The following is a 22,564-nucleotide window of genomic DNA, read 5'->3' on the forward strand; positions in this document are numbered from 1 at the left end:
GGATGATTTAAATCAAACAAATCATAACATTATACTTTTAATTATTCTGAAAGAGTACAGTATCATAAATTATAAATATATTGCATGTGAAATAATTACCATATCTACCACTGAAAAAATCATCGAGGGAGATGGAGACAATTCCTACAATACTGTTTGTAATGGTCCGATCACAGCTGTCCGATCGGCTCTTCAAGGCACTTGTGACAAGGAAATTGATCTTTCATATTTCAATCTCATAAATTCATAATCTCATATTTAATAAGTCCATGTCATGCCTTTCACAATATATTTATGTATTCTTAGAAAACGTTTATTGTAATAATTGTACAGGTATTTGTATATATTTTCTCTTTTCATTTATTAATAAGAAATGGGAAGAAATCCTAGCCAAAATACCAAACTATGTTACAATGTTACCTCACAATTATTTCATAATTTACAATAATGCTCTAACACTCAAACACACTTGCTCGTGAAGAAAGTCGATTTCAACGGGGTCCCTTGCCTTTTTTATTACAGTAGAATGTCGATATAACGCGAGATTCGTTCCAAGAGAGGTCGCTTGAAACCGAATTCGCACTAAATCGAAGTGTTGTTTCAATGGAATAATTTAGTTTGGTACTTGAGAGAAACACAAAATACTAAAAAGACTGAGTCTACCCAGATGCACCTCAGCCCATCTCCTAGAATAAACAAAACATTGTTTTTTGTAGTACTGTATTACAGTATGTTAAAACAAACACTCATAAATCAACACAGCTAAAATTAAGGGATGCAAAATGGTCTGTCTACTGGCTGGGAAGATGGGGGTAGGGAGGGATATGTTTGACAGTAGATGCCAAGGTCTAGTGCTTATTTATTTATGTCCTTATGTGTGACTAAGTTTTTCTCTTATAAAATGTCACTGAACTGACCTGGGAGAATATAATTAACATTGCTGGAATTCGTATATGATAGGAATTAATTTGAATATAAACATGCTATAGCTCGCATTAGACATACAAAGAGCAAGAATTTTTATCTCTTGTGCAAAATATATGACGTTTTTATTAAAATTATTCGCTGTCTTGCAAGGATTCCAGCAATACAAATTATATTCTAACTTTAGTCTGTGACATTATATAAGATAAAAACTTTAAGCCTAAAACACCAAACCCTGGCTGGGAAGATTGGAGGGGGGGGGTGGCGGCAGGGAGGGAAGTGACAGTGACATATTTGACAGTTGGCACCAAAGGTCTAGTGAAGTATTTATTTGTTTATTTCTGTCCTTTAGCTTGAGTTTAAGTTTTTTGCTTCTAAAATGCCACAGAAGTGACCGAGGAGAATATAATTTACATTGCTGGAATTCTTATAAGATAGTGATTAATTTAAATATAATGTAGTTGGCACTAGACACATATTTTAGTAATCATTTAGTACATTAATTTGAGTACATGTACAGCACAGTTTTGCTCTTAGGACAGTGTAGCGTGCCCAGAGAAACATTAGGCCCAAAATTTTAAATTTGATGCACCAGATTGACTCACGCAAAATAGGAAAGATTCGCTTTAAATCGACGTTCTACTGTAATTATAAAAAATTATTACATTACACCCTGTAATTAGTGAAATCTCGTACTGAAGGTGTAGCTAATGGGGTAGCATATGTATTGCATCTCTGTAGACCTTTCAACTGCCATTAAGATTGTCATCTGAGTAGACTTAGCTTATTATATACAGTATTTCAAATGAAATTTCTTTCGGTTATTGAATGTTTGCCCGCAAAAAACTTTGTTTTAAACTGTTTCATCACAGGATCGCATTGGAAAGTCTTTCATTTCATAAAAATTGTGTAGTATCCATTTCATGAAATATAATTTAAACAAATAAATAGATGAATAAATAAGACATTATATATAGATTTCTATTTCCAATGCCTCACAGGGAATGTAAAATATATAATTTAATTAAGTAAAATAAATAATACTGTTTCATTTATACAACTGGTTTTTTTTACACACACACACACACACACACACACATACACACTATATACAGGTAGCAGTAAACCGATGATTCTGTTTAATCCCACAGCGAACTAAAACAGCAGTTTGTGTTGCATGAAATCAGCGTCTTTAGAAAGAAATATGTTTAGCATCGGTTACATACGACTGGATTAATTACCCGAAAGGGATTAAACGTTTGAAGATAATATTAGTATAAATTAATGATAAACAAGCAACCTCATATGCAAACTGCACACAACTGTGCCCGATGCATGATGTTCTTTAACATACTTACCGATTTTTACTTATGTTTAATTGTTGTTTTGGTTTTAACATAAGTCGAAAACAAAAAATAAGACTGAGAATAAGATTATATTCTATCACACACGGTATCTTTGGAATTTTTATATGACTAATTGTGGGGAGAGTGGGAGAGGAAATAAAGGAACAAACGTGACTTACCAGCACGGCTGACAGGTGGAAACTGAAGGACAGTGGAACTACACCCACGCTTTGGTACTATCTGGAACCTTACCTTGCAAGGTCATGCAGTCGTCTATGACATATGAAAATATGATCCAACTATCTTGAAAACTATTTTTTTTTTGGGGAATTTTTTAAAGTTTAATTACATTATTTGCATCATGATATGCAGGAGGATTAAGATGATAGGTAAATTCCATAAAATTTTAGGTAATTAAAAAAATAATAAGCTGCTCCTCAAAAGCAAATTGCCTAAAGATGTGGAACAGCTCACTGATGTGTGTTTGTGAAATGTGATTCAGTTACAGGTGAATGAATAATGGAGTAATCAGGTAAAATGAAGCTTTTCTGAAACAATATTTGAGAATTAAATGGGTAATTTCATGAACCAAGTAAAACTACTGTAAGTGTAGGCAGAGGGACAGTGAACGGATGTGAGTAAAACATGTATCATTAATGAGGAGTACCCGTATGCTGAAGTGTGTGGTGACCATATTTTCTGATGCTGAATATATTATTAGAGTACTATACAGTAAATGGGTATTAACAAGCGAATACAATTAGCTATGATGCTGATTACATTACAATATTTTCTTTATTCTCAGGTGGAATCATTGCTAAAGCATATACGAAGAGCATATGAGGCAGTAGTCAGAGAGCAGCATCAGCAACATTTAGCAGCAGGCACAGTAAGCATTAGTAATGGCACAAATGGCAAGGTAACAAAAGAAGGCTGGTTCACGAGTCTCATCAAAGGCATCTTTGATGCAGCATCCCCCACAGAAGATGAGACTTCTACAGATGACATCAGGAAGACTGTTATTCATTTGGAAACAGCCCAGAGACAGTTGTCAGGGATCTTCAATGTAAGTTTTTTCTTATACAGTACAGTTTTTTATTGTTATATGAGAGAGAGAGAGTTTGTTTATTTGTTTGTTAGTTAGTTAAAGATCCATTGTTAACATGATAATTTACTCTCTTTCACCAGAATGAATACCCGGTTTTATAATTTTTTTTTTTTTTGGGTTGCTGTGGTCATAGCAAACACTTTTTTTCCTGTATATCATATGCATTGGTATTTGTTTGAGTGATATGTGTTAAAGTTGGAAGGGAGTGTTGGTAATTATCAAGTATTTGAGATATGATCTATACTGTACAATAAACTCTTGCAATTTTGGACTTCATTATTAAATTTTTTTTATTGATGTCAGACTAGGGATATCAGACATTTATAATTTTGGAGAAAAAACAAATGTGCAGTGCTACAGTACTAAATTTAATTTTGAATTTTACCTTAGTGAGCTGTTAGTTCATTGCATCCTATACTCATCATGCGAGTAGTAGAACAAAAGGTTTGCAGAACAGAAGTCACAAAAGATCTATGTCAGACCACAGTGGTCAGGTTATTGTGTTATTGAATATAACTGAAAGTTTCAGTACATAGTCTATTGAGACCTTTGCACAGTTGACTTTGTCCACCAGGATCTATATGTGGCTACTGTCTTAATGTATCGCTTACCTTACCATCAGCAGTAAAGGGCTGTGGCATGCACACTCAGCGTGGTTGGACCTGTCCCTAAGTGGGTCTTATTTTTTTTTTTGCGGTCTCGAGTATAGTTTTCAAGTGTGTGGTCATTTATCTGGCCATATTTTTTACATTTTGAATTATTCATATCTGCATAAGTGGTATGCTACCAGAGTTGTTTATATCCTGGCCTTAGTCTAGTAGCGACAGTATCTTGTGATCTCCTTACTTTGTAACTTGCTTCATGCAAATGATTCTCTTGATACATCACAAAATGGTAGACAATGGATTGACTAATGCCTCTTTGCATTTGTCTGCTTGATATAATTTCATCTGAAAGTCCTTTTCTAATTACATCTTTAAGGGTTTTGTTTGGAAGCCATAAGTTATATTCATTAGTGTATCTGTAAGATGTCAAGTTTAACTGGGGCATTAATTGTGTCATGTTCATGGAGGCCTATGTGATGGGGTATATACAGAAACTTGATTCTAACAGTCTGACACCCTTGTCAGCAAGGCACACATTTTGTGTGGGTAGAGAGAGAATTGTGGCACTTTGAGTTGTAGGTGTTGAGAGAAAATAGCAAGGATAGGGAGTCAGTGATGATGAAACTGTGGTAGTGACTTTGAGGTCAGTGAGTTGGACAAATAGTTAAGTTTGTAGAGTAGGCAATGGTGAGTGCCATCACTAGATGGTCTGTGTGATGTATTCAATGTGAAGATTAAATACATATTCAAGAGAACTCACCTTGGCCTTCTGTTGGAGGTAAAGACTATGCATATTCAGTTGTTTGGGCAGGAATGTGGGTGGTGTTATATCTAAGGGAATAGGGTGACAGGAAGTGCTACTGTGTCCAAGGCATATCAATAAGGCTTGTAGCCAGATGTTTTAAAAATATATGAAGAATAATAAAAAAATTTAAGTTCTTAAACAATCTGTTCTACATTATTTTGTACTTACTTAGCAAGATATTGGGTAGATTGCAGTTGCCCAATTGTAACTAAAGTAATTAACAGCACCCTGAATGTTCATTACTGTATATCATTATTAAAACCATAAACTTGTAATAGATACAGTATACTGTAATTTGTAACTCCATCCCCATATATGCAAAAATACAGTGCAAGGAACATGAAACGTCCATTGGTAATGGCTGCCATCCCTATAGCTAACGTCTACTGATAATGGCAGTCATTTAAGGGTTAATGTACATTATCTTATATTAAAGGATTCTTAAATTTCAGTCATTCTCTTTCGTACTGTATCTTATTTTTTGGCCTAATTTTTATCACTTGTCTATTAAATGTATATGGTGACATAAATGGTATAAAAATAAACAGCCACACATATGATGTTTGAAATGTATATTCAAGAATTGTGTTTCTTTTCAGATTCTTCAGCCACTTGAGTATGGACAGACCTTATGTGGTATTGGTCCAGGTCATCATGGCACTAGTCAGTCAGATACGTCATACCAGCATCACCAGGTTAAATCATCAGATGATCCCACATCTCCTCAGTGTGCCAACACCCCAAGTGGCCCAATGCTTACTAATTATGGTAGGTGGTTAACTTTAGATAGTATAGATTGAGGTGGTTGTGAGAGAAACTGCCTGACAGTGGTTTTTAAAGTTAGGAACAGAACTGAGTGGTATTGGAAAAAACAAAACAAACATGTGCTTTCTTTTATGTTTTGTTCTGGTATATAATTCTGATAAATTTTGACAAATTTCCAAAGAATAATTACCCTGATTTTTTTCACTAGAAAGAGTGTACTGTATACTGCTGTGGTAAATAAACTTTCAGAAATATCTTCCTCCCACCTTAATTTATTGTTGATTGATGTAAATGAGAGTGAAGTAGGTGAAGTGGAAATGGTAAGATTTGAGGCTTGGGGTACTATTTTAGGAGGATAGATGGACATATGAGTGCCAAATGTAAGTTTGATGATGAAAGAAGGGAGGGGGTGTAGGAAGTGTACAGGATAAAACTGAACAATTACTGTACATACTTTGTATAGGAGGAGTAGATGCAAATTAGAAAGGTTGCCATACGGTTTTAAAGAGAACAGGTTGTTTTGAAGAGAACTGAATGGGTTAATGGCACCCAAGAACTAACAAGTCCTAACCTAACATACCTAACTTTTTTTTTTTTTTTTACGGGGATTAGCCCACCCAGGCACAGGTCACTGACCCACATCGGGGCCTAGGGGGCAAAAATTTAATAATAATAATAATAATAATAATAATAATAATAATAATAATAATAATAATAATAATAATAATAATAAAGAACCATAAAGAAATACAAAATGAAAAAAAATCAAAAGTGAGAAACAATATACACTATGTATGTTGTGTTGTCAATATTAAGAGAAACAATTGAGACCCTGCAATTGGTCACAATTTTCGCGATGCCATGTGGCAGTAGGGTCTACCATAGACAACACAGTATGCTTCCAATATCGTCCCAGGCGGTAGTACCTCCCTGTTTGGTAGCTGCCTATTACCTACTCTTAAAGTTTTTAGGTTAGGTGAAGTTGGTACCCACACAGCTGTTGGCAGCTTACATTACAGTATTTTTTCATGAATCCTTTTCTTAATTTCTTAACCAGCTATTGTGTTTATATATATATATATATATATATATATATATATATATATATATATATATATATATATATATATATATATATATATATATATATATATATATATATATATATATATATATATATATATTTTTTTTTTTAAGAAATGTATAAAATATTTAGTTACTCTATATTATTTTTTTAGTTACTCTGTATAATACTTTACATTACATTTTTTCTCTCTTTCTTCAAAGAAGGGCATCTTGAAATATCAAAATGGTAATTAGGTATGAAGGAGTCCTTGAGATTGGTACAGCTTTTCTTCAGTAAAATAAAATGAAAAAGTGGAAATTAAGACCTCACAGTTAAGTAAAATAAAATACTACCATTACTTCTGCTCCTCCTTTAGTCAGCTATATTTACAGTATATGAAGCTGCTAACCCACACATCTTGAAATATTTCTTGATCTCATTTTAGGTCGTTACCAGTTGAAATCAGGACTGTGCAGACGAGATTTGAAATATGATGGGGACCCAGACCTAAAACCCATTTGTACCTTTGAAATCCCCTTTCTTGTGCGTTGGCTATATTCACTAACTATGCTTATCAACTCCAAAGTAAGTTTGTATGCATGTTTTTTCATTCATAATAGTGATGTTGCATGTACTGGTAGTACTTCCCCTTCAGGCAAGATAAGAAAACCTGACCTACATAATTTAATTTTTATTGAGGCTGTTAGAGGAAATGCAAAAATTATTTTTTAAACTTTAAGTGGTGTTGTAAGTAGTTAAGTCTTGAATATGAAATGATTGCTTTAAGGTAGGCATATATTACAGTTTGAGAAAGGATCTATTCAGTAATCTTGAAGAGAATATTTTTGTTGAAGCATTTATAGTTTGTATTAAAACTTCAACTGTTCATTACAGTATGGTACAGATATGATTGGACTTTACTCCAGAGAAGACATAGTTGGATATTTTGCCAAGCTGATCCTCAAAGCTCCTGAAACAGTATATGAGTACCATAAGAACAGCTCTGGTTCACCTCACACCCGTGTTGCCAAGCATCTGCCTCCAAGAATAAGTTTGAGATTTCAAGCTAGCAAGCATGTAAGATATATTAGAAGCTATAACTTTTCCTTCTTTTTTCTTGTAAATTAAGGTAACCAGTGCAGAATAACTTCATATATTTTAGGTGCTTGCATTTTGTATTGTAGTATGCAGTTACATGTATATTCCCTTGATAAGGTTTTGTTAAGAATTGAAATAAGGGAAACTTTGAATAAAGTACAGTGAACCCTCACTTTACGCGGTCAATTGAAACCGTGGCGGCCCGCGTAAAGCGAGAAACGCGTAAAGTGAACAACATAACATATGGGATTAATTGAAATAGAGACCGAGCCGACCCCCAAACTCCACTTTTTCAGACACAATACCTACATTGTAGTAAAAATATGATGGTATGCACACACAATTAATAATTAAGAGAATGGGGGGTTGGTTCCGAGGCAGAGGGCAGATTATTGGCCCTCACTTTTATCACTTGTATCAATCGTATCACTATCCACCACAGAGGCTTGCAGGGCCTCTTTGTCAAACCCCTCTAAGTCCATATAAGTACATATCCTCACTATCATTATCACTGACTTGGGCCAGCTTTGGGGGGTGTAGAACTCGGTATTGTTTTGATGACTGGGCAACCTTGTGCGCACCCTGCCCGCGCCGCTCTCCGCGTAAAAGAACACATGCACCGCGTAAAGTGAGTATTCTGTGTTCGGCAGGGTACCGCGTAAATGTGGAAACGCGTAAAGTGAAACCGCGTAAAGCGGGGTTTTACTGTAATTGGACTTCTCTTAAGTGACTTGCTCAGGGCATTAGCTGTACTGTACCTTTTACTTGTTAGCATGGGGGAGGGTACAAGGATGGGTTTCCATGAAATTTTTACTTTCTCACTACAAACTGGTAATATGTGATGCATTTTGAGACGAGTTTATGTAAGATTAAAGAGTTTTTCCTAGGAAACAAGTGCTAAAGTAACAAAATAATACATATGTGTAGGTATTGGGAGCCAAGGTAGGAGAACAGCTGGGTCAATTAAGATAAGCAAGATGGTCATTTGACCAGAGTCTTGCTTGTGTAATGTTTTTATAAAGCTAATACTGTACCATACTCTTGTGTATGCTAAGGCTTAAAATTAAATATGTTTTAGTAGTTAAGAATTAACAAGGGTATAAATTGCAAAAGTAAATATATACAGTAAATAAATAAATAAAGGGGAGAAGGGGGAATATGTATTTTGAACAGGTGGCATCTTTAACAAATGTTGTGTGGATTTGTGTCAAAGCAAGAGGAAATTTTATAGTAACAAATGAGGTGGAGACGAGACAGGTTGTAATTCTGGTGGTCCGCTCATAATTATACAGTACACCAATGTGTAGTCCTGGCAGTTTACAGCCCCACTTGGGGTACATACTGACCCAGGGTACATACACACATTTCTTGGTTTATATACCCACCAAACATCAAGAGTAAGTAGATATACAATGTTATGAGAGTGAATAATAAAAGTTTGTAAGATGGGAAACAACTCAAAGGATAAAATGGAATTTGACAGTGGTTAATCATAAATAAATTGACAAGACTAAAGAATAAACTTAATAACATAACCATTTTCTTTTTTCTTACAGGCCATTGGATATGAGCTGGCATTTGCTGTTGTGTTTTACATTTTAGGCTTGTGGAGCTTCTTTATCAAGATGTTAATATCAATTTTTATTATTATTGCTGTGCCTGCATACATCTGTCACCGATTTGTTGTTAGGCCAAGAATATGTGAAGAGGAGGAGGATCATGAAGAGCAACAGCAAGATCAGCTGGAACAAGACCAGCATAGTGTGTCACCAGCTCTTTCCGTATCACAGTTATGATAAAATCTCCCAGTTGCACTTTATACCCATAAACTTAGATGTAGTTCAATTACAAAGTAGTACAAAGAACAGCATATGGTTTTGCTGGATGTGATAATGGATACAAGTAAAGTTTTCTCAAGTTAAAAGAAACTGACTTATTTACTGTATTATTTAGAGAGAATGTGATTGATGAGGTTTTTTCTTTTAATACTGTTTATTAGTCCATCAACATCCCTCAGTGCACCGCTGTTAGTGTCTTTAATCCTTTATTATATTAAATTTGCCAAGGCTGACCTCAGTCTATTAATTCAGGGTATGTGACTAACCAGGAGATAGAATGGGTTGGTTAGGTATCAATAGTTAACTAACTACAGTTTTACCCACAATGTTTATATGTTCTATGTACAGTACTATGTAGCATGAAGGTGCAAATAAAGTACTGTGTAACCCCATTTGGTTATAGTAATGTGGAAAGTTAATTAAATGAAAGGTCAGGCTTTAGTAACATGAATTAAACTTTCTACAGATTATGTGGTGGTGATGATGTATAATACTATGCAGTAGTTGTGATCTGGAGCTTTGCAAATCTTAGCTCCACTTTTCCCATGAATGTACTGTTATTGATAGTTTTTGGATTTTATTAATTGTCTTAGAATAAGTACAATGGACAGAGATTTATTGAACAACACAAGAAAAATACAAAAACTCAAGTGGCACAAACTTCTGCAAATGTTTCAGAACTTAAACTGAGAGGGTGTTTATAAGACAATGAACAACTTCAATTTTCATCACTAGGCTTTTGAACCAATTTGTGAGCTGCATGCTCTTACCCAGAAACACCAAGGGAGAACAAACACACTCATTTTTAGATCCAGCTCTTCCCAAATTCTTGCTATTATGGAAGTACTGTACCATGCACCCACCTCTCATTTTACGTGGGGGTTAGGTTCTTGAAAATCACCACTTAATTAAAAAAAAATTATAAATTAAACCTATTTTTCCCATAAGAATTCAAGTAAATGGTACAGGTTAGGGGAACCATCATATACTACCGTACAGGGTAACTTACAATAAATATTCTTTTACCTTACTCATTCATAAAGAAAAAACAGTTAATAAAGAAAAACATTAGTAAATATATCTTAAATAACACTTATACATTGATGATGGACGACTTCTGCTTGACAAAGGTGGGGTAGGGGGAAGGTTGAGGAAGGAGGCTACTGAGGCGAGGGTACGGGCAAGTGATCACATCTAACTTGTCTTCCATTGCAATTGTTTTTCTTGCCTTTTTAGCAGTAGGCTCACCAGAGGAGGCAGATGGATGTTTTTCAGACAAGCTCGATGGGGAAAACAGTGTTTAACATTAAAAGATACGTGATAAACACACAAACAATTAGTGCTGAAATAAATTGAGAAAGAGGTAAGTTTGCTGTAAATACTAAACAGCTGGAATCCATCACAGTTGTTGTACAGTACTGTGTACTTCATTATCATCATTATCTTCATCATCATTAGTAGTAATAATCTATTATTACATTATTATAATGATTATTATTATAAATAATAATATTAAAATTTTTGATATTGATATGACTGACTTTACAGTAATACTAACAAGCACCTCACCAGCCATCACACGCGACTCCGCTGCCAGGCGAATATGCGGCAAATTTAAAAGCGAGTACGCAGCAAATTTAAACCACGTTATTTAAAAAATAGTTGCGTGTAAATTAGGAACTGGTATTAATTGAACAAACGCGTTATTCCAAAAATGCTTAAATCAAGTGTGTGTGTGTTCTTAGGTGAGACCAGGAGAGTTTGTATGTACTACAGATTGCTATTATTATTGGTAAAAAAGGCATTTTAAACTTTCAATTCATAAACAAAGGAGATTAACATTAATATGCTTGACATTGAGAATGAATATGGGTGTACATACCCTGTACTAGTTCCTGAACCATATTTTATTTACATGCCTATGTTTAGTGCTACTTAAAATTATTGGCAGTTGATTTATAATGGTCTCTGTGGTAACACCCAAATATTTCAGTTGGTTGGTTGGTCTTATATTCTGGACCCTTCCCTCAAGTGTGGTCTCATTTCTTATTACCCATTTACATTGCTGCATGATATGTATAACTAAACTAGGTATGTGCCTTGAAATACTGTACAGTAAGGTCTTGTATTTCAGGAGTAATATAGACTGGAAAAATTATGCCAAATGCAAATACATAAACTAATGGGAAAAATAGCAATATAGACTGGCCACTCTACATCAACCTCTGATTTTCCCATTTATAACCTACAAATGATACAAATTCTGCCTTTATTGACTTGATTGTGCTTTCCAGAAACTAGTTTTTAGGCCTTCCTCAAATAATTTAATCACACGCTGCTTATCCTGCATCGAGTACTTGGCAAACTTAACTCCTTTATGATAGTCCTGCTTCTCCTTTTTCTTATTTGGCCACTTAGGTGGGTCTGTCCCACCCCCACCAGCAGGACCCCCAGTAGAGGTAGAGGCCATTATCTTGAATCGACAGGTGGTAGCACCACCCATAAAAGTACACAATAACAGCCAGACAACACGATAGTTGCTTTCTTGTAAACCTCTTTTACGTTCACCACCGGCAATTCGATCACCAGAACGCTTCTTGGAAACATTCTTTTTACCTTGTCTTTCCGTATTCATCGTTAACACAACAAAATTGGAGAAAATAGTGAAAATCACGGAGTAATTGACAGAAACCGCATGATTCAACTGATCACGTGATGTAAACAGAGAGCGCTGGTGTAAACCGTTATTAGTCCTCACTGTGAAACATTCTTTTTACTTATTCTTTTCAAACAGTATTTATGGGTAACAGCTAAATTTGCAAAAAACAAAAAGCAAAAAATTTACAGAGTACCTTTCAAAAAACACTTCACAAACAAAAGACACGAATCAATTGAACTGTAAACATTGCATAACTCCGCGCCACGCTTAAAACGTTGAGGATAGAATCAAAATATTGAGGATGGAATCACGCAATAGCCAACATTCGTATGCAAAATTTTGCATTTTACAAACAGCGTTCCTAATGCGCGTTGACAAAACACGTATTGTAGCTGAAATGACTGTAAATGGTATGAGGGCTGTGACGTCATTCAAGATGGTGGCCAGCATTCAGCTGGCTGGATGTCGCGAAATTTACGATATTTTACGCCACATATAAGACTTGGTTATATTAGGTGGTGCTCGCGAAATTAAAAAACGTGAAATGAAATCGCGCGAAATATGAGATCTTACTGTATGCTTTTATGCATTTACTGTAACTTTATTAATAAAGAAATATGAAAATTATAAGCATTTAATCCACTATTATGTGAATTTTTTTTTATTCATTAACCCATAAACAGTGGCTAAGGATCCGTTAATCCACCCCCATGTGCACAAAAGAAGAGCATTGAAAGTTGCTTGATATGACGTTGCTTGTATTTTTTTCACTCGTGAGTCATCAACTTAAACCTGACAACACACGGTCTCCCACTACAGCCTCCCATGCCTCCCTGAACATATTACTAGGTTGCCAGAGAAGTGATTGAACAAAAACAAAGTTCGAGAATTTTTAAATAAGCAAGAACAAGTATGGATGTAACCGCAGCTGTAAGTACAGTGCATCCTCGTATAACGTTATCCTGCTCAACGTTGTTTTGGTACTACATCGCTAAACCTTAAGAGACCAAAAATTCGGTGAACGTCCCGATGTGGTAACGGACTACTTTCTACGGCGCATCACCCGCTCTTGTCTGGCTGCGCTACGCTCTCTCGGCTCGACGCTCTGCCCTCACTCGCGGAACGTCATAGCGCCCCCCAAGCCAGTCTCTGTTATGACTTCACATCATTTGTGTGTGCTTAAGTGCGTTTGCTTTAAAACTGTACTCTAACCATTCAAAATGGCTTCCAAGCGCCCATCAAGTGCTACTGATGCGAGTGTAGTGAACAGGCAAAGTAAGACCATTACCCTTGCTACAATAATGGATGTATTAACCCGATTTGTAAAAGGGGAACGTGCTGTGGACATAGCTGCTGTGCTTGGTCTAACCCCTACAACGGTGCGTACTATCCGGACCAATGCTGACAAGATTAAGGTTAGTGCTGGAAGTGGTACTACTCTCTGCAACTAAAACAACTCGTACAAGAAGCACTGTGATAGAGAAGGTGGAAAAGATGTTGGTAATGTGGATGGAGGACCAGAATCAACACAATGCACCTGTGAGCCTTATGGTTATCCAGCATACGGCCAGATCCTTGTTTGACGACTTAAAGGCAGAAGAGGGTAAGGATCGAAGGAAGAGACCTTTACGACCAGCCGAGGATAGTTTCAACAATTTAAGCATCGTTATAACTTCCACAATATTAAGATGACAGGTGAAGCTGCCAGTTCAGTTACGGTTACTGTCGAGACATTCCCGCCAGAATTCAAACGGATTATCCAGGAAGGAGGCTACTCATCGAAGCAAGTCTTCCAGGTGGATGAGACTGGTCTCTCTTGGAAGAGGATGCCTGAGAGGACCTATATCTCTGAGGAGGAGAAAAGAGCGCCAGGTTTTAAAGCGGGAAAAGACCGCTTGACGCGAATGCTGCTGGTGAATTCAAGCTGAAGCCTATGATGATTTCTTGCGCTGCTAACCCACAGACCCTGAAAGGTTACTCTAAGGATCACCTTCCTGTCATTCACAAGGCAAATAAGGTGGTATGCATAACCGGCGCCATATTAAGCCAGCGGTTAAACGTGCACGCCGTCCCTACAATGAAGGAATAATGTGCCAAGGAGAACCTGGACTTCAAAATTCTTCTGATCGTTGGCAATGCTCCAGCTCATCCTCCCAATCTCGACGACTTGCATGAGTGTAAAAGTTGTATTCCTACCTCCCAACACGACAGCACTGATGCAGCCTATGGACCAAGGCTGGATCGTCGCATTCAAGGCGTATTATTTACGCTGTACCATGGCCCAGCTGCTCAAGGCTACAGACGGAGAAAATACACCAACGATCCGAGAATATTGGCGTGGCTTCAACATTCTTCATGCAATTGACAACATTGGCAAGGCATGGGAAGAGGTTTCAGAAAGTTGCCTGAATTGTGTGTGGCGTAAATTGTGGCCCGAGTGCGTCAACTGTTTTACGGGATTCACAGACTTAGTCCCAGCTGTAAATAGGGATACAATAGAACGTCGATATAATGTGAGGTACGTTCCAAGAGAGGTCGCTTTAAACTGAATTCGCACTAAATCGAAGTGTTGATTCAATGGAATAATTCAGTTTGGTACTTGAGAGAAACACAAAATACTAAAAAAAAAACGGAGTCTACCCAGATGCACCTTAGCCCACCTCCGAGAATAAACAAAACATTGTTTTTGTAGTACTGTATTATGTTAAAACAAACACTCTTAAGTCAACACAGCTAAAATTATGGTACATAAAATGGTCTGTTTACTAGGGATCAGCTGATGGGAAGATGGGGGAGAGTAGTGAGGTTATATGTTTGATAGTTCATGCCAAGGTCTAGTGCTTATTTATCTGTCCTTAAGAGTGACTAGTTATTCAATTATAAAATGTCACTAAACTGCTGGAATCTTTATAAGATAGTGATTAGTTTGAATATAAACATGCTATGGTTTGCATTACATACGAATTTTAGTTCTAATTACAAATTGCAAAATTTTTTATCGTGTAAAATATATGACATTTATATTTAAATTATTCGCAGTCTTGCAGGGATTCTAGCAATGCAAATTATATTCTAACTTTAGACTGTGATATTATATAAGATAAAAACTAAGCCTATAACCACCCAACCCTGGCTGGGAAGATGGGGAGGTTATGTGACAGTGATATGTTTGACAGTTGGGGCTGAAGGTCTAGTGAAGTATTTATTTGTTTGTTTATGTCCTTTAGTTTTTTTTTTTTTTTTTTTAATAAAATGGCACAGAAGTGACCGGGGAGAATATAATTTACATTGCTGGAATTCTTATAAGATGGTGATTAATTTGAATACAAACATGCTATAGTTTGCATTAGATATAACAAATTTTAGTTCTAATTACAAATGTGTAATATCACCATTTGTATTATATAAATATTACCCAAATGTATGTTACCAAAATATTCACCAGGTCATTCACCGATGTGTATGCATGAATTGGTGAGTTGACATTTCCTCTGGGGAGCGAGCAAGGTTCAAGCTGGGTCAGCGCCTCTCAGCAACAACAAATCTGACGCGTTTCTTTCGAGGCCTGCTTGACCACCCTCTCTCTCCATGGTGTGAGAGAGAGACTGTCATATCACCTGTTAACCAGTGAAGACCTCACTTAAGTATTCTCCTATACAAGTGCACTAAGACACTTCCCTGAGCAGAGAAGGTACAATATACTCTCAACTGAACTCGGTACCTGTGAAACTATATTTTTCGACAATAAAGCAAAACCAACAAAGTGTTTACTTCAGCCCTGCTATTTATCAATTCAAGAACTAATATATATATATATATATATATATATATATATATATATATATATATATATATATATATATATATATATATATATATATATATATATATATATATATATATTATATATATATATATATATATATATATATATATATATATATATATTTTTTTTTTCTTGGGTACTGTAAGACTATCAAACAATGAAAACATTAGTTTAGTACTGGAGTCATGTATAATTTTTTTACAGTCTGGGGTCTTTTGCAGTAATCACTTTTAACAGTAAATTTTTATCTTTGCCAAAAATTGGACCATCAAATAAAATTAAATACCTGAGAAATGCATTTTTATTTATATAGCTGCTGCTGCTGCCCTCCCATCATGGAGCCTTAATGTCAGTTACAAATCTTAATCTATTGTAATTTTTAGGACAAATTTCTGATAATTTCATGATAACTGGATCTACTTTAATTTTCTTTACTCTGTATTTTAAACTTTATTGCTGAAATCATTTCACTCTCACATTTTAAAACTGTTTCTTTGGACAATTTAGTCAACATCTTTGAAGACATTTTCTGTTGTAAATACAAGAAAATTTTCTGGTTTAGCTCTGTCAAATACTCGAGATTTGGTGAGTCTGAGTTACCTGCACTGTGTGCTTTCAGCGACAATGAATTTTCACCTGAACTTTTCTGGGAATCATACCTATAACTATGAAAAATATGGCACTGCAAGAGAAGTTCAAATTGATTCAATATTTTCACCTCCCCTACACTATTACAGGGCATTACATTATTATAAAGAAGAATGAACACAAGAGCAGTGGGAACTGATTTTGAGGCTAAATGGGTTTCTGTCATAGATGGAAAAATGTTTTTTACAATTTTTGTGGGCTGTGATATAGCTAAGAATGTATTAAGTGCTTTTTGGCAAGCTGTAATAACTCTTTTATCTTGTTCTTTAAAGTCAGAGGCCAACCCTTTACCATCAGGAAAGAGAGGAATAGAGCCTCTCATCTGCTGGAGACCAAGGTAAGCCAACAGCCACTTGATATAATAAGTTGTATCAACGACAGAAATCAAATCATTCATTTCTTTTTCACTAACTGACTGCTGGAGACACAAGGCCAAGAGTCTGATCCCAGATTCTTCTTCAGTGAGAAAGGTGAGAGTTTTCTTGTTCTCAATCTTCATAATGTTCCACAGTGACTCTAAACAGCTGTGTCTCCTAATAATGTTGTTGTGAGACTCGGAGAAACTGCCTAACGATTCCCAGTGGAACTGAAAAAAAAAAAAAAAATCAGGTATAAAGTTTTTCATCTAAAGTAGTGCAGCTAAAACTGTTGTCATTTATGGCCATCTACATATACTGCAGACCCTCTTTCAGTCATTATAGCCTTGACAAATTTACACATTCTTCCACACTGACACCTTGTTCATGTACAGGTAATCCTCAATTTACGTTCATTCAAATTATGTTTTTTTATGAAAATGTCATGACACTTTATGGGACACACTTCCTATTTATGCTTCATAGTTTTAATGTTAATGCCTTTTCACAGGCCCCAAAATTTAAACTCCTCGCATGATAAGCTTCACCATAAACTTTATTGTGCTATGAGTGTGAAAATGAGTCCCAAAAGCCTTTGGTACACAAGGAGGCAGCATGACCAGTACTGCATTTGAGGCGTCCCGCATCATAAGGATCATTCAGACCACCCCAGGCAAAACCTGTTTTTTTGTTGGAAAGCACTATTTTTTACCTATCTCTATACGATGTTAGTTGATAAGATCTCCTTATTACACTGTAAATAAGGTTGAAAGCCCTTTGAAAATAGGTTAGAACATAGATTTGTGGCAGACAGGAATTAATGGGCTTGGCTTTTGCATTGTCAGGTGCTCTCGTCCCGTAAGTGAGTGAGTGAGAGGAGAGGGTGGCCAATCACAACAGCCGGCCTGCAGCCTCCTCCCCGTCTCGACCAATCACAGTGAGCATCTGCTATCTATGTCATGGCCCCTCTAGTCAATGAGGCGAAATCCCTCTCACTCAGTTCTCTTTTGTTGTGGCGGGATCTACACTCTGATATCGATTAAAGTAAAAAAAAGCCATAAGTGGGTGGGAGTTTTGTTGCTTCAAGTCAACATTGCAACAACCCAGCACATTACTTCATGACATGCTACCTACCTTCTGCAAGTACAGTCCTTTAGCTTCAAAAATGAATGATGTATCTAAAAAAACAACAGTTATGTATGTTATGAAGTTGGAAAACTCCTAACGTGGTTTTCTTGGCTTTCAAATTTTGGCGCAAATAACCCATACGATGCGGGACGCTTCATTTGACTGCCTTCAATTCCTCAAGTTGTAAACTTGGGTACCCATTTACATCTGGGTGAACTGGGAGTGCCTGGAAATCGAACCACTGACCCCTGGAACAGGAGGTGAGTGCTGTATCCACTCAACCGCAGTATAACACACGCCAAATCAATCTCGGGAAAACCATCAGTTTGGATAAAAAGATGGATGTGGTGAAGCAATATAAAGTGGGGAGTGTTTATTAAACAGTGTTTGTTTTCTTGGATTATCACCCTTGGCTGTTCTTTCATCAAGCAAAGGAACTTTGCAAGCCACACATGAAACCAGCTAGATATCAGACAAAGCTCTGTCTTACAGCTCAGTAACCTCTCTAATTATCACCTCCACCTCTCAGGCATCAACATACACCACATACAGCTATTTTGAGTGAGAACAATACACTGTTCAGTAATTTACTTATATAAATATTTAGCAATGTTCTCTCTTTACTTATTTATATTCTATATGAATTTATTTAGGTAATATGTCATCAGTTATTACTTGGAGAGGATGACCAAAAATTACCACCTAGGAGCACATCCTTAGTTTTTTAAATTATGCCTATGGGATAAACTTTTTCTATTGATATGTTTTCGATTTAAACTCAGCTTTCCATGAAGTAAATACAGGAATACCTGTATGTGTTTCCTTGAATCCAATTTTAACTTGCAGTATTTGTTACTTTCCTCTGCCCCTATTTCCATATACTGTATCTGACTCATACATACACTCATTTAACCCTGAACTGGCAGCTAAAGATTCCCTATTCTGCTCCTTTAGGAGCAAAAATGGAATGCAAGGAAATTGAACTGTTCAATCATAATGTACGCCATCCCTACAGCTAACTTCCACTGATGATGGCTGCCGTTTCAAGATGAATGAAAATTTCTACAGTCAATCTCTTAATGTCTAAATTATATTTTTAATTTGCTGATCAACATTTTTACTTCTATTTATGAAACTGGTCAGTGCTGTAGTCAACGTCTAGTCACATTTTTTTTTAAATACTTAGTTACCACTTATTTATTCACTTTATATCACTGCTTTCAAAGAGATATTATAATTACCGTACACATGTCAGTATTATCTGTACAGTATATCATTTTAACATTAGTCTCAGTTTGTGGCGCATCACATTATAAATCATTCATACATTACCTCTCTTCAGGCAAGTCAGTAGAAACAACTAAATCTGCTCAGTCTAATATTATTTTACATTTGTCATTCTACTTATGGTAAGAGTATTTTTTACATATAAATTACCATAATGGCAGTCCTAAGGGGCATGAAGCAGTGTTGTACTTGAAGGTTCTTGATGCCAGGAGCTGCAGCAGCACTAAGTACTGACGAGAACAGGAAGATGGTATCGTGTAAATTCATCTGTATGTCCTGGCTGGCAACCTAAAATAGAAAACAAACATCTTCTAAAAGTTGTAAAAGCAGATTTGCATGTAATGTGTGTGTCATGGATTTTCTTCAGTATACAGTATAAATATTATAAGATAGTGTTTATCAATCCAATATGTCATGAATTTTGTTCACCATTACAGTACTAACAAATATTAAAAAAGTTTATGAATGTACAATAACAAAATGGCTGTCATGTAATACCAAGCAGCATGTGTGGAGGAAAACACAAAATAGGAAACACATGTGAATAATACAGTATTCCTAACTCGTCAGTTATACAGTAATCCTCAATAAGACATGGTTTTTTAAGATAATTCACCGGAACATAGTTAACACTCACATCAAACACTTGACTAAACACACTTCTCATTAGTGCAGGGTCAATGCTGAGAAAAATTTAGTACAGTATGGCTTGGATCCAGTGCATGGCTTAAATGCATCAGTATTTGAGGTCAGTCCACAATGGCTCACTTAGAGTACTATAATTCTGATTGATTGAGAAGGGCCACTAAACTGATGCCAGCACTCAGCCACCTAAGAGAGATTAGAATGTCCTCAGTTGCCCAGTTTACACTAAAGACAAGGGAAGACAATAGAAATTCACAAGCACCTCAAAGGGCATAACTCAGTAAAATGTATATATCTGAAGTTATTGGATGACCACCCCACTAGAGGTCACAGCCTTAGGTAAAAGAAGCTATCAGTACAGAAAATTGTCAGAGTTAACTTCTTTGGAGTAAGAAATGTAAACTCTCGGAAGAAACTGCCAAAGAATGTTATGACTGCAAACAGAATAGGCTCATTTAATACCACACATGACTAACACAGTAACATGTTTAAGTTGGATACATTCACAAGCCCATATGTACCCAGTACTGTACTGAGAATAGACCGACTGGCTAATAAGCTGAAAAGTGGTGATGTGGATATTTTGGGTATAAAAAAGGAAGGGCATGACATGTATTGTTCACAGGTCTAGAGTAAATGAATGTAATGGGTAATTAAAAAGGAGTTGAAGATGAGTTATCTTTAACCATCTTCCTTGTTCTATATATGAAAATGCTTATTCATAAATAAACATTGTTCATATATTCAATCACACAGAAATGCACATACATACATCCAGAAACACACATACATTCACACACAGAATGAAAATTAATGTGTGTAATTATAACATTAAAGAACTTACCAAAATCTGGTTCACTAATATTTTAAGTGCTTCAGAAAGTTGAATAAGTCGGTCAGCTCTCAGGAAGAGTGAGGAAGGGAGACATCCACAAATGCTGAAATCAACAAATAAAACATCACTGGATACAGCTGGTCCTCTAGATTATACAGATCAGTTTGTTATGAAATTGGACATAGAGTAAACCCTCTCAATTACCGGACATTCCCAATAACGGCCTTTTTTGTCTGGATAATTGGGAACATTGTCCAACCACTGACTGGACTCAGTGTGTTGGCTGACAATGTTTACAGGACAATGTGTACAACTGTTAAACACGCTATATTTCCTCTACACTGTTAATATATTGTATACCGTACATTATTATTTTCAACACAAACCCACAATATAAATCTATATGATGGACTGGTTTTTTTACAGCAATATATACAGAACAGTATGTACGTAAGTTAAAGCATCCTGATATTTCCTCATCCATGCAGATTTTATTTAAAAATTAATTCTTAGTACAGTAGAACGTCGATATAACCCAAGATTCGTTCCAAGAGAGGTCACTTTAAACCGAATTCGCATTAAATCAAAGTGTTGTTTCAATGGAATAATTTAGTTTGGTACTTGAGAGAAACACAAAATACTAAAAAGACTGAGAGTTTACCCAGATGCACCTCAGCCCATCTCCTAGAATAAACAAAACATTGTTTTTTGTAGTACTGTATTACAGTATGTTAAAACAAACACTCATAAATCAACACAGCTAAAATTAAGGGATGCAAAATGGTCTGTCTACTGGCTGGGAAGATGGGGGTAGGGAGGGATATGTTTGACAGTAGATGCCAAGGTCTAGTGCTTATTTATTTATGTCCTTATGTGTGACTAAGTTTTTCTCTTATAAAATGTCACTGAACTGACCTGGGAGAATATAATTAACATTGCTGGAATTCTTATAAGATAGTGATTAGTTTGAATATATACATGCAATAGTTTGCATTAGACATACAAATTTTAGTTTCAATTCATTTTATTACAACGGGCTAAAATTTTTATCTCTTGTGCAAAATATGAAGTTTATATTCAAATTATTCACTGTCTTGCAAGGATTCTAGCAATGCAAATTCTATTTTCCTAACTTTAGTCTGTGATATTATATAAGATAAAAACTTTATGCCTAAAACCACCCAACCCTGGCTGGGAAGATTGGGGAAGGTGACGGTGACACGTTTGACAGTTCGAGCCGAAGGTCTAGTGAAGTATTTATTTGTTTATTTATGTCCTTTAGATTGATTTTTTGTTTTTTGTTTATAAAATGTCACAGAAGTTACCGGGTAGAATATTATTTAAATTGCTGGAATTCTTATAAGATAGTGATTAATTTGAATATAATCATGCCATAGTTTGCACTTGACAAAAATTTTAGTAATCATTTAGTACATTATTTTAAGTACATGTACAGTACAGCTTTGCCCTTAGGACAGTGTAGCATGCCCAGAGAAACATTAGGCGCAAATTTTAAAATATGATGCACCAGATTGACTAGTGCAAAATAGGAAAGATTCGCTTTAAATGAAAACATTGTCCTTAATTGTGGGTGTTGCTTTAAGTCAACAATCTTAAATTGAATC

General features: G+C 35.7%; 2 protein-coding genes across 10 annotated transcripts in view; one reads left to right on the forward strand and one right to left on the reverse strand.

The window, feature by feature from the left end:
- LOC121872688 (sphingomyelin phosphodiesterase 4-like) overlaps nt 1-12,220 on the forward strand; it is a 62,494-nt gene extending 50,274 nt beyond the window's left edge. For both annotated transcript variants that reach the window (XM_042375676.1, XM_042375677.1), the window contains 5 exons: nt 3,076-3,336; nt 5,388-5,556; nt 7,065-7,204; nt 7,514-7,696; nt 9,274-12,220. In XM_042375676.1, coding sequence (XP_042231610.1) covers nt 3,076-3,336; nt 5,388-5,556; nt 7,065-7,204; nt 7,514-7,696; nt 9,274-9,513 — 993 coding nt within the window. In that variant the 3' untranslated portion in view covers nt 9,514-12,220. The remainder of the gene's footprint in view (nt 1-3,075; nt 3,337-5,387; nt 5,557-7,064; nt 7,205-7,513; nt 7,697-9,273) is intronic.
- A 4,107-nt stretch (nt 12,221-16,327) lies between these two features.
- Nucleotides 16,328-22,564, reverse strand: part of LOC121872690 — an 88,595-nt gene continuing 82,358 nt past the window's right edge. For all 8 annotated transcript variants that reach the window (XM_042375679.1, XM_042375686.1, XM_042375683.1 and 5 more), the window contains 3 exons: nt 20,949-21,042; nt 19,610-19,747; nt 16,328-17,274 (listed from right to left, as the gene is read on the reverse strand). In XM_042375679.1, the coding sequence (XP_042231613.1) occupies nt 16,462-17,274; nt 19,610-19,747; nt 20,949-21,042 (1,045 nt within the window). In that variant the 3' untranslated portion in view covers nt 16,328-16,461. The remainder of the gene's footprint in view (nt 17,275-19,609; nt 19,748-20,948; nt 21,043-22,564) is intronic.

The sequence above is a fragment of the Homarus americanus genome, unplaced genomic scaffold, assembly GCF_018991925.1.
Source record: "Homarus americanus isolate GMGI-L3 unplaced genomic scaffold, GMGI_Hamer_2.0 scaffold39155, whole genome shotgun sequence".
NCBI classification, from domain to species: domain Eukaryota; kingdom Metazoa; phylum Arthropoda; class Malacostraca; order Decapoda; family Nephropidae; genus Homarus; species Homarus americanus.